This window comes from Ochotona curzoniae, unplaced genomic scaffold (assembly GCF_017591425.1).
Source record: "Ochotona curzoniae isolate NIBS_2020 unplaced genomic scaffold, NIBS_Ocur_1.0 contig_908, whole genome shotgun sequence".
NCBI classification, from domain to species: Eukaryota; Metazoa; Chordata; class Mammalia; order Lagomorpha; family Ochotonidae; genus Ochotona; species Ochotona curzoniae.
Genome location: NW_024466607.1, coordinates 21,528,672 through 21,541,805, shown reverse-complemented (window position 1 = coordinate 21,541,805; position 13,134 = coordinate 21,528,672). Strand labels below are relative to the sequence as shown.

Sequence of the window (13,134 nt, the reverse complement as noted above, 5' to 3'; positions counted from 1 at the left end):
TAAGTGTTCAACACACAGTCACCGTGATGGAATTGCTACTACACTTACTACAACTCTCAATGTAAAGCCATTTCTGAGCTTCACATGGCAGCGCGGAGCAGACCTTGTTTTCCAACAGCTGAGACGAGGCATAGCTGTTCAGAGAATGAAACGCTGACTCTAGAGTCATGGCTCAAAATACAAGGTGTTGTGGCACAATGAGTTAATCAGCTAGCTGTGACACTAGTGTGCAGGTTTGAGTTTCAGCTATCCTACTTTCTGTTTTGTTTCGTTGATTTACACATAGAGAGAAGAGAAAGAGGCACAGAGCTTCCATCTGCTGGTTCATTCCCTAAATGGCAGCAATGGCCAGGGCCCAAGAGCTTCTTACAGGTCCCCCTCACGGGTGCCAAGACTCAAACCAGTGTCCATATAGAATGCAAGAGCTGCAGGTGGCAGGGTAATCCACTTTGCCTCAGCACTGGTCCTGGCTACTCCACTTCTGATCCAGCTTTTTGTTAATATGCCTGGGAAAACAGTGGCAGATGACATAAGTACTTGAGCCTCTGCCACCCATATGGGAGACTGGGATGAACTCTTGGTTCCTTGATCCAGCCTGGCCCAGACTTGGCTGCTGCAGCCATCTAAGGAGGGAGCCAGCCCATGGCAGACCTGCACTCAGCACACTTTCTGGGTTCTGTACATGCATGACTCTGCTGGGGGCAGAGAGCTACCCCACCAGCAGCACATCCTGAAGTCTTCCAACCTTGTCTCTCCCAAACACAACCCAGGACTCTACTTAGTTAACACAAAGGTCTTTTAAGATCACAGTCAAGGGCCGACATGGTGGCACAGCAGGCTGTTCCTCCTGTGGTGCCAGCATCTATGTGGGCACCAATTCTAACCCTAGATGCTCCTCTTATGATCCAGCCTCTGCTGATGGCCCAGGAAAGCAGTGGAAGATGGCCCAAGTGGTTGGGCCCAGGTATCCATGTGGGAGACAAAAGAAGCTTCTGGCTCCTGTTTTCAGACCTGCCCACCTCTGCCTATTCCAGCCATTTGGGGAATAAACCAGAAAATACAAGACCTCTCTCTGTTTCTCCTTCTCTCTGTAAGCATGCTCTTCAAACATAAATAAATAAATCTTAAAAAACAGAATCCAAAGGTCTTTGATTGGACTAGGGGAAGACATCACGTGCCCTCTCCCTGCCATCTCTGGCTGTTTTATGCCACCATGGAACAGTCACTTGGGCAAAAAGCCCCAACCACAGCAGAGCTCCTGACAAGCTACCAGATGCCAAATCATTCTCATTTCCCTGGAATCTGACCCTGCACTTCGGGGAGGTACAGGGCAGCCAAGCTGCACCAACAGGAAAGGAACTTGATTACTCTTCCAACACAGGGGAGATCCAGGAATCAGATGCAGCCACTCTGGGCACTGCGGAGGCAAGTCCCCCAGGCGAACAGAGCACAAACGGAAGGCAGGCCGCAGCCTTGCCGTCTACCGAAGGGAAGGTGGCTGTCGCCTGCCTTTTCTTGACTGGACTGCAGGGGTGGCAGCAAATAGACACGCTCCCTGCCGCAAATCCCCACCCACTTCCCTATAGCTCTCTGGCACTGAAATTCCAGCCTGGGTTCCAACATCATTCAAGCTCTTTGGCTGTCTTTATATCTGGGAGGAAATGCCAGCACAGTCGTCTCTGGTATGGCCAAGGCTGACCAGCCTTATGAAAATACCCAGAAAGGTGACCCATTTAGTCAAAAGAGCTTTTAGATCTCCAGCAGAAAAGGAATTCACGCCAGCATAAAGGGCCTTCAGAGAGAGAGAACAGGAGGGTTGTGTTAACACCCAGACCTTTCAACAAGGCCAGCACTGCCGCTGAACTGTGAATGGGGCCCGCGGAGAAGCCCCCAGGGGGAACACATGCTCGCTGGGCTCCACAAGGAGCCTGCCCATGCAGCTGCCTGAAGGTGAGGCCTTTGCCTGGAATGGAAGCAAGCTGCCCACGGCCAGGGCCACCAGTGCCAGGCCTGGAAACAAAAGCTCCAGCCGCTCAGCTCAGCTCAGCAGCAAATACACCCTCCCATTAGTTAATGTTTAAAGGCAGCAGAAGCAAAGGATGTGGGTGAGGTTGTTTCTGACAGGCACAGCTGTGCCAATGAACAGCCAGTGTCCCCAAAGAGCTCCCGGCCCCACTGGTTCAGGAATACTCCCTACCCTACTGCCACGAACACACACTCTCATGCTGGAGCATACATTCAGGATTCTATACATGATGTGCATGGAAGCCTGGAGGAAGTCCAGGTTCACTCTAGCTGGCCCCCATCATCCAGGGCTGCAGGGACATCCTTGGCTCTGGGAAACATGCAAAAACCAGGGCACAACTAGAGCAATGTCTCCAGGAACTGCAGAAAGGGCCCCAAAGCTTCCAGGTGCTGGGAGAGGCAGAACATATGGGTCCCCTGAAGTTAGGCCTGGTAGAAAATTTCAACTTCACATCAGTCAAGCCCCAAAAAGCAGAGCTTTAAGAACAAAACAGGAAAGAGGGGTATGGGAGAAAGCACCATATCCTCTCCTCTCACTACAATGCACACATTTCACTTTAAACGGTGCTGACCCGAGTTCATGTCATGATGCAGGTCAGCATCAAGCATGTGAGGATGTGAAAATACTCCGTGGGATATCAGATAGATATTCAGTCGCCTACTGCCACCACCATTACAGTATGTGCTTGGTACCGAGTCTAGCCAATCCGGAGGAGCAGGACAGGGTTCCTCATCAAACTTCTGACCTGCACTACTCGGAAGAGCCAGCACTGGAGCCCAGCACAGTAGCCTAGTGGCTGAAGTCCTCGCCTTGCATATGCCAGGATTCCATATAGGTGCAAGTTCATATCCCAGCGGCCCCACCTCCCATCCAGTTCCCTGCTTGTGGCCTAGGAAAGAAATAAAAGACAGCCCAAAGTCTTGGGACCCTGCACCCAGGTTGGAGACCTGGAAGAGGCTCCAGGCTCCTGGCTGCAGATTGACTCAGCTCTGGCTGTTGCAGTCACTTAGGGAGTGAATCAGTACATGGAAGATCTTCCTCTCTGTCTCTCCTCTGACTTCTCTGACTTTCCAATAAAAGAAATAAAAATAGGGCCCGGCGCGGTGGCGCAAGTGGTTAAAGGTCCTCGCCTTGCACGCCCGGGATCCCATATGGGCGCCGGTTCTAATCCCGGCAGCCCCGCTTCCCTTCCAGCTCCCTGCCTGTGGCCTGGGAAAGCAGTCGAGGACGGCCCAAAGCTTTGGGAACCTGCACCCGCGTGGGAGACCCAGAAGAGGCTCCTGGCTTCGGATCGGCATAGTATCGGCCCGTTGCACTCACTTGGGGAGTGAATCATTGGACGGAAGATCTTCCTCTCTGTCTCTCCTCTCTGTATATCCACCTTTCCAATGAAAAAATAATAAAAATAAATCTTTAAAAAATAAAAAAAAATAAAAAAAAAAAAAGAAATAAAAATAGATCTTAAAAGAAGAGCTGGGACTCATGAACGGACAAGTAAGGAAGTCAGACATTTGATCAAAATAACTCACAGCCAGGCTTGAGTAGTACAAGAAAAATCTTGGCTAAACACACTCGACTACATGGAAATTAAGCAACAAGAAACAAGATAAGGCAACTGTGCCTTGGTAGATTTTGAGTTACTCAGAAATGGACATCAGGTTCATCAAAAGGGTAGGCCTCAGCATACAGCAGGCTAAGGTGCCACAGGTGACAAAGCAGCATATCCCAGCATGCCTGGAGAAACAGCAGAAGACAATCCAAGTCTGGGACCCTGCCACTCATGCAGGTGAACAGGACAGAGTACTGAATTCCTGGCTTTGGACTGGCCCTAACCCTGGAAGTTGAGGCCATATGGAAATGAACCAGTGGTTCATTCTTTCTCTTTGGGTCCAGCGCAGCAGCCTAGTGGCTAAAGTCCCTGGATTGCATGCACCAGGATCCCACATGGGCACCAGTTCATATCTGGGCTGCTCCACTTCCTATCCAGCTCCCTGCTTGTGGCCTGGAAAAGCAGTTACGGAAGGCCCAAAGTCTCTAGATCCTGCATCCATATGGGAGACTCGGAAGAGGTTCGAGGCTCCAGGCTCCTGGTTTCAGATCGACTCAGCTCTGGCCATTGTAGCCACTTGGGGAGTGAACCAATGGACAGAAGACATTTTTCTCTGTATCTATTTCTCTCTGTAAACCTGACTTTCCAATAAAAATAAAATAAATCTTTTAAAAAATTTCCTCTTTCTCTCCTTATCACTCTACCTTTCAACTAAATAAACCTTAAAAAAAAATAAAAAGGATCACTTTGCAAGTCAAAAAAGAAAGTATTGAAAATGTTGTTGATTATAAAGTAAGCTGAGCCAACTCAGTTATTACTGAACATGTTTAATGAATAACTAGATTTACAATGTCTTCTAGCAGAATGGCACGGAAGACCATTGTCATTGTTTTAAAAGCAGGAAATAGCACCCACTTCTATTGAAATGTCTCATTCCAGTGGATTTATTCATCTAGGTAAACTTATTAGGGGGGAAGGGGTTATAATGATAAAGTCTAGCGTCTCAGGATAATCACAGGTGAAAATTAAATACTGCCTTTCTCTTTTTTCTCCACCACTGTGGGGGTGTATTTGAGTCCTCTTCACAAGACTTTTAGAACCAAGATATTCCTAGCCAAAAAAAAAAAACACAAAAATCATCCCTTTCCCCAAAGGATTCTGAACAAAACTGGTAATAAAGCCAGGCAAAACTCCAAGAGGAGATTGGAGAGGGCTCATCCCTGGTCTATACAGAACTGCACTGTGACAGCACACATATTTATGCTGTATCAAGGTCAATATCTCCCCTCCACAAGGATTTATTTATACACACAGAGAAAGATATTCCATCTACTGGTTCATTCCACAAACGGCCACAATAACCAGGGTGGGCCAGCCCATAACCAGGAGGCCAGCAGCTTCTTTGGGGGGTCTCCCACTTGAGTTTCAGGGGACAGGCACTGGGGCCATTTCCCAGTGCTTTCCCAGGCACATCAGCAGGGAGCTGAACTGGAAGTGGAATACACAGTAGAGGAGTCGCATCTGTATAGGATTCTGGAGTCATAGACGGTGGCTTAACCTGCTCTGCCACAAGCTGAAGATGTCACAACTATATGAACAGATGGACATGTTTGATTGGTGGTGTGTCTAATGAGGTTCAGGACAGGATGAACACATTATGGCCTGATGGCAGGAGCCTAGTGGCTAAAGTCCTTAGCTTGCACATGCAGAGATCCCATATGGACGCCAGTTCTAATCCCAGTGACCTCGCTTCCAATCTAGTTCCCTGCTTGTGGCCTGGGAAAGCATTGGAGGACGACCCAAAGCATTGGAACTCTGCACCCACGTAGGAGACCCAGAGGAGGCTCAATGATGAGGAGTGAGTCAATGGATGGAAGATCTTCCTCTGTCTCTCCTTCTCCGTATATCTGACTTTCCAATAAAAAAATTTAAAAATAAATCTTTTTTAAAATTTAAATACAGAACAATATGGGGAGAGGAAGCTCAAAAAACTCAAAGCCAAAGCACAGGTACTTGCAAACGGTATCTATCCACTCCAGGGGTACATACAGGTAACCCACTGGAGCGAGAAAAAAGCAGATCAGATAGTTGGATATGTTATCTTAAAGTAAGCTGTCCTGATATTTCATATGTAGATCAAGAGAAGTCTGTGTACATCACACACAAATATACAAGAAGGGCTAGTGTTACAGCACAACATAAGGTTAGGCCTCTCCTTATTGAAGTAGGCATCCCATATCAGAGTATCAGCTCAAGTCCTGGCTGCCCCACTTCCAATCCAGCTCCCTACTAACGAATCTGGTATTTGGGCCCCTGCACCCATGTGGGAAATGAGGATCAAGTCTCTGTCTCCTGACTTCAACCTGGCCCTGAATCAGTTGTTGCCACCATCTGCAGAGTATCCCTCTTGCTGGCTCTGTCATTTGCTTTTTAAATAAATTAATCCTTTTTTTTTGAATGCTTATTTATTTGAAAAGGCAGAGCTATAGAGAGGAGACAGATCTTCCATCCTCTTGTTCACTCCCCAATTGGCTGCAAACAGCAGTGGCTGAGCCAGGACAAAGCCAGGAGTCAGGAGTTCATCTGAGTCTTTGACGTGGGTAGCAGGGGGTCTAAGAACTTGGGCTATCCTTCTCTAACGTGCTTTCCCAGGCACATTGGTAAGGAGCCAGAAAAGAAGTGGAGCAGCTGGGACTCAAACCAGCACCCACATGGGATAACTGGTGTTGCAGACAGCAACTCAATCACAACATCACCTCCAATGAATCTTTTTTTTTTAATGACAGACACATGAAAAAGGGGCACAGCCCTAATGTTTCACTGCGAGGACCGACTGAATCAACAGCAGAGATCCCCAGTCAGATGGCCCATTGCAGCTGCACCCCTCAGCAGCCTTTTACCTGCTTAATTCTTGTAAAGCTTTAGGTCTCAGGTTAAATGCCCCTTTCCTTCCTGGAGCCTTCCAAGTGAACCCACCCACATGGCGGCAGGTGCTCCTCCTCTTTAAAGGGCTTGCCATCTAGGTCATTGCTACTCGCAGTCGTGTCCCCAGGCAGCATCTGCAGCTGCTTGGACATGTCTCAGCCCCCCCTACCCCGCACCCCCGCCAGCCCAGCTGAATTAGGGCTACCTTTTCAATCAAATCCCTTGGAACTTGGACGTGCCGGAAAGTTCGAGAAGCCCTACTCTGTCTGAGAAAGCAACTTCTTTGTCTTCCCCCCATGGAGAAGGTACAGCCCTGGATCCTGAGGTTCCTCCTCCAGGCACATGACCAGCTCAAGTTCCGAGCAGGTTTTTCACGGAGCTGCTAGGGAGGAAAGAAAGAAAGAGTTCCCATTTCCTTCAGAGCTTCCAAGCTGGCAGGAAGGGACGGGTCCACCCAGTAGACTCAAGAAACACCTGGGTTAACTAGAGATTAGATGGAAGACAGGACGAAGTCCTGGTCTTAGGTTCAAAAACAGTCCTGGGCCCAGCAAGGTAGCCTAGTGGCTAAAGTCCTTGCCTTGAACATGCCAGGATCCCATATGCGCGCCAGCCTTAATCCTGGCGGCCCCATCTCTCATCCAGCTCCCTGCTTGTGGCCTAGAAAAGCAGTCAAGGATGGCCCAATGTCTTGGGACCCTGCACCTATGTGGGAGACCTGGAGGAAGTTCCTGGCTCCTGGCTTCGGACTGGCTCAGCACCAGCTGCTGCGGTTACTTGAGGAGTGAACCATCAGATGGAAGATCTTCCTCTGTCTCTCCTCCTCTATGTATATGTGCCTTTCCAATAAAAACAAAAAAACAAAGTCCTACTCACAAGGACGAATAATCATTACTAATAGAAAGAGACAAACATAATGCTCTCAGCACACTGGATAACAACCACTCTTCTATGTTACAAACGGGAAAAGATGAGCTCAGAAAGGTAAAGGAAGCGGGCTATAGATGCACAGCTGTTAAAGCAGAGTGGAGGCTGGGTATCAGACCCAGGCAGGCTGGGGCAGACACGTGGCAATTCAATCGCTCTTTGCCTGCATCGCACACTGCACTTACTAGGTTCTACTCCAGTGTCAGCTCTGCTTCCAAGTCTGTTTCCTGCCAGCAAATGCTCTCAATCCATCCTTAATGAAAAAGAAATCCAGGCACCTGACATTAGACTTATGTCCCAAGTCCCCGGGCAGTGTCCCTGTGCACCCCAGCTGCGCTGACCTGGAGGCTTCCCAACAGAGAAAGCAGACCACCAAGCGCCCCTGCAGGCAGGTCCACAGCAGCCACCCTCACCTGGACCAGCACCCTAACTCTGTGACACAGCATCAGCCTGTGAAGGTGGGAGTAGTGATTGGCTCCCAATCAAAGCCCTCCTGAGAGAGCACGAGCTCCATCAGAATGAAGGCGGCTGCATACTGGCACGCCAGCTCCAGGGCTGTTGAGCCGGAGAGCTCGCCAGAAGCACGGCCGCCATCTGGAAGTAATCTGGCCCAGAGATTCCTGAACGGGGTGGGAGGTTGGAATGACCAGCCGCCTGCAGCACCGGTCCAGCGACACTGGTGTGAAGAGCCCTGGAGGCAGCCATAACAAAACCGGGTCACCATCCACCCCCACCCCCACCTCAGGGACGATACCCACCAGGCAGGCAGCTCTTCCCTCCACTTTTCCTCAGAGAATCAACAGGAGCCTTCCAAGTAGGCTCCCCCAAAACAGTGTTGAAACCCTTCAGAGCTACTTTGAGAATACTGGGATGTCAGCATCATGCTGCAGGGAGCTAAGCTGCCTTACATCTCTCACATTCCCCACCCCAGCCTACAATGCCAGCATCCCGTATCAGAGCTTTGGGGTCAAGCCCCGCCTGCTTAGTTTCCAATCTAGCTCCTTGATAATGTGCCTGGGAAGGGAAGGGATAATGTTCCAAATGCTTAGGTCCCTGCTACCCACATGGGAGAAGGATGGAGTTCCAATCTACTGGCTTTAGCCTAAGCCAGTTCTGACCATTGAAGCTATCTGTGGAGTGAACCAGCAGATGGAAGGTCTCTGTCTCGCCCTCCCTCTATAACTCTGCCTTTCAAGTACATGAATTTTTTCTTTTTTTAATAAGAGAACACCTGATTCCTTTAACAAGCTCTCACATAGCAGTTACTCCACATCATGAACTGCTCCAAGCACTTTAAAAAATACCAACTTGCTTATTAATAACAATCTTTTAAGAAGGTAGTAATTATCCCCATTTTAATGATAAAGAAACCAAGGCAGAGAAGTTCCTTCAAAGCTACTTAGTAGCAGGTGGGATTTAAACCAACAACACATTCCCTGCTCTTTTCTCCATCTCACAGTAAGGTGCTATCTTGTTGCTAATGGTCTTGAAGTTGTGAAAGCAGACACTGCTCAGCACATGGCCTTTTTCTGGGAAGCTCAGGAAATAGCAGAAGTTGAGACTTGTTCGGACAAGACTTTGATGGTGCTGGAACAAAAGGGAAAGGAGGGAGAAGGGGCAGAGGAGAGCCCACCACCCTGGAGGCTCTGCCCAGGGACCCCAAGTCATCAGGGCACACACTGGCTCTGCCACTGGCCTGGTAGAAGTAAGACAAGGAAGGGATCACTTCCTCTAAAGACCAAATCTAAACACACCACACACACTTCTGTGCAGCTCTGACTGTCATTCTGGGACCAGAATACCCCTTCTTTTCCAAGTTGGCTGGACTACTCAATGTCAGAAAGTGTTCTTGGAAAAACAAGTAAATAAAACTGCCAGTTCCTGGCAAACAAACAAAATTCAACATGCTGAGGTCTCGGTGTGAACTGCCTGGGAGACAACAAACTTAGGAAGACTTTCAACTTCTGGAGGGAGCTTTGGAAGGGCCCCACCTTATAGCAGACCACAACTGTGAGTAAATAGCTGGAGCTGTCATTCAGTGAATCTGAGGCAGAAAAACCACAGTCCTCTGGCAGCTGTCAGAGCATCTCATGTCCCAGAGCTGGGCGTACGCACAAGTCCCACAAGGTACGTGGTCGGGAGTCAGCCAAGACGTGCAGAACCCTGTATTTGTTCAAAGATGCCTTTCCTTGCTCATAGACTGAAATGACATTCATTGGGGACCAGAAAAATCTCGAAACACAAAATAAGGAAGACATAGTCATCCCACAACAAAGTCAACCTCAACACAAGGGGCAAACCGACTCCATCCACCTCCAGCTGTGATCCTGGGACCCTCATCACAGCCAAGCCGGCTTAAAGCTGTCACTTTTGGAAGGCTCTGCCAACCCCATCTCAAGGTCAAAGGTATCCTGCTCTCACCCCACACCCCAACAAGAGGGGGGAGAGCTCTGAGAGAGAGGATGTCGGTTACTGATCCCAGCTTAAGGTTCAGACTCCACAGCTGGGTAGTCACCATTTTCAGAGTCCCTGGGTTGTCTGTGCAAGCAACCTCACACTTCACTCAGCTTCCCATCTTTACATAGAAACAGTAACACTAACAAAGGCAGCGGTGTTCTCAGCCCTCAGCCCTCCTAGGGACCTGCTTAAGCAGAGTCTTCACGGAGGGCCTTGACTGCCAGCAGCCGCTAGAACACTAGTGGTGGCCCGCAAAGGGGCTATAGTAACACCAGGCAGTGGTGCTGGAGGCGCCAGGTCAGGTGGACAGAGCACCCCCCCCCCCGCCCTTTTTGTTTGTTGAAGGATCCTAGCCTAGACAAGCCCTTAGGGCAGAGGGAAGAAGCCTCAGGCTTGCAACTACCCACCCCCACCACACACTTGGCCAGGCACCCTCTGGTCTCCAGAGGCTGGAAAACCTGTTTGCTCAGAGATCTTTCTGGAGAGCAACGTAGGCAACCAGTGACAGAGGCCACGAATGTGATGGCTCCACCTTTTGACCTAGGAATGCCACAAAATCACTTCACAGAAAAAAAAAAAAAAAGAAAAGAAAAAAAGTGCTACTCAGAGTGGCAACAGGGAAAGGAAGAAGCTGCCCACTGCCCACAAGCCCTGCCTGGAGGAAAGCGATCCAGCCTAGAGGGTGGGTACAGTGCAGGTCTCAGGCTGGGGAACCGGGTTCTTGAGACCCTCCAAGGTGTGTGGGCGCAGGGGGCTCGGCCGAGGAGTGCGCCACACTGCAAGCAGCTGCTGCCTCTGTAACAGCTGGTAACACTACGCAGGCTGGGATTTTCTGGTACTGTGGTTGGAACTTTTCAAAAGAGATTTCTTGTCATGTTTGGATACTCCTGGTTTACTTTAAGTTTCTTTGTTCAGTTAATTAAATAAATACACATCTTTAAAACAAAGAACAGATCCAAGTTGGACCCAGCCAGACCTACAGAGTGGTCTGGGCAGAGGCTGGCTTCTGAAAAGGAGGGTGTCCCCGGAAGAGGGAGGAAATGAGCCTCCCCCTACCCGGAGGAGCACAGCACCCAGGTAACCCTCCCTGGGCTGAGTAGCTGCCCTGCGGGTGGGGGCCACCCCTGGGGGAGGAGGAAGCAGCCCCACCTAGCAGCACAGGTGTGGGGGAGGGGAGGGCGGGCCCGGAGAAAGCTCAGCCCAGGGGGAACCCCTTTTTGCCTGGAGAGAAAGTCCCAGCAGCCACACCCACCTCCATTTTTGGTCACTAACGTCTCTCTAATGGCCTTCTGTCCCAAGGGAGGGACCAGAGAACTAGTGCTGGGCACACCTAAGGAAGAGACCAGTCCGGGACCAGCCCAGCCCCTCTCTGGCAAGACCCACAGTGAGGCCCCTGCACACACACACCATTCACACAGGCTGTGTGGATACACAAACTGCCTTTGCACAGACACATTTCTCTTTGCACACATAGATGCTATGTGGACACAGTACACACACACACACACACACACACACACTGCTCTGCTTGCTTAAGCTAGGGGCGGGTGTGCACACCTTCCTTGCCCCTTCCCCCACAGCCCCAGCCTGGAGGCCTGCAGCTACCGACTTAGGGCTACAAGGGAGACACCTCAAGCTCACTTCTTCTCCCAAGCAGCCGCTGCAGAAAAAGTGGGGGCCTCTGCTCCCCACTCTCTCTCAGGAAGCCCACTGCTGAGGGGGGACTAGGAGGGGGAAACAAAAGCCTTCTTCCTAAAGGTCCCCCATTTCCTCTCATTCTCACCAGGACCCTACTGTTGGGACCACGGGCAAGCCAGTTAGCCCTCTCCACCCTCTATCTGTAAAATGGGTCTAAGGGCACCTCAGAGAACCCGGGCGCGGGAGTTGGGGGAGAACTGGGCAAGCTGTTGACCTAGTGGTCGTTCTTTTGGACAAGGCAATTACTAGGATTATCTCAACCTGAGGTGGCTGGCGGCCAGGGCTGCGTCGGGGGCGGCAGGCAGGAGCGAGGACACACACCCCAGGCTCCCAGGCCCACAGACTCCAGGCCCACACCCATTCCGCGATGGCGGGGGAGGGTCCCAGGTCCCGGAGTCCACCTGGGCGGGGGAGCCTCGGGCACAGAGAGCCTCAGGCACAGAGAACGGTCCAGGTTCCCCCGCCCGCCTCCCAGCCAACGCCCATCACCGGACAGGGCGCAGCGGGGCCAGCGCTCCCGGGTGCATCTGACCTTGGAGCGCGGGGAGAAGCGGGGAGTTTCTAGAGACTCGGCTCTAGGGCCGTCGGAGCGCGGAGAAAGGTCCCTCTTCCCTTCTCCCGCGCCCCTGACCCTCGCCCACACCCACACGCAGCCCCCGGAGCGAACCGCCGTGGCGCACGGCAGATGGCGACCATACCAGGTCCCAACCCCGGGGGGACGACACCGGGCGAGGGTCGGCCCCCGTCCGCCACTCCCGGGACGCCTCTCCCCGCGTCGGTCCCAAGCTCAGCCCGCGCTCCCGGGCGTGCAAAGGGGCCGGAGCCTGGGCCCAGTACTCACCGATGGACACCAGCTTGATACTCTCGCGGTCCAGAAACTCGAGCGCCACGGACACGTTCTCGAGCTGCATCTGCCGGAAAGTGGGCCGCTGGTGGTACTTGCGGTACATGTGCTTCTGACTGAGCACCTCGAGCAGCGCGATGAGCCGCAGCCCGTCGCTCAGGTCGGTCTGCAGGTTCCCTATGCGCTTGTTCACGCACTTGAGGTGCTCGTTGCACCAGCGGGTAAACGTGTTCTGCTGAATCTTCTTCCACGGGGCGTCCTCCGCCAGGTCCTTTTCGGTCACCGGCATCCTGGCGGCGGGCGGGGCGCGAGGCGCAACAACGAGCTGCTGCCGGGGACTGGCGGCGTCTGCAGGCCCAAGTGCCGGGGAAGCGAAGCGAGAACCGAAGCGGAGAGGGACTGGGGCTCGAACTCGCTGCTACCGGAGCCGCGGCCGGGGCTGATCTGCGGCCGCCCGCCTCAGACCGCGCGAGGCGCCTGGCGGCGCGCCTGCGCGCTGGGCCGTCCCGCCCCCGAAGCCCCGCCCCGCTTCTCCAGCGGCGAATGAGAGGGGAGTCCCAGGGCCAAGCGCGCCCCCTACCGCCCGGAGCAGGCACTGCGTCTCCCGGCCTGCTAAAGCCTCAAGGGGTCCGGAGCTGGGGCTCAGCTGCCCCGCAGGACGTCAGGATTCTTAAGAGAAGAGCCGCTGGCCAGCCCCGAGCTGAAGGAAGC

The 13,134-nt window shown here is 52.1% G+C and overlaps 1 protein-coding gene across 4 annotated transcripts in view; it reads right to left on the bottom strand.

Annotated features, from left to right (window-relative positions):
* Positions 1-12,869, bottom strand: part of FLNB (filamin B) — a 131,151-nt gene extending 118,282 nt beyond the window's left edge. For 3 of the 4 annotated variants that reach the window (XM_040994693.1, XM_040994692.1, XM_040994694.1), the window contains exon 1: positions 12,421-12,818. In XM_040994693.1, coding sequence (XP_040850627.1) covers positions 12,421-12,712 — 292 coding nt within the window. In that variant the 5' untranslated portion in view covers positions 12,713-12,818. Of the gene's footprint in view, positions 1-12,420 lie in introns of all 4 variants that reach the window. The other variant, XM_040994691.1, reaches the window with a different exon arrangement.
* Between the last annotated feature and the right edge of the window lie 265 nt (positions 12,870-13,134).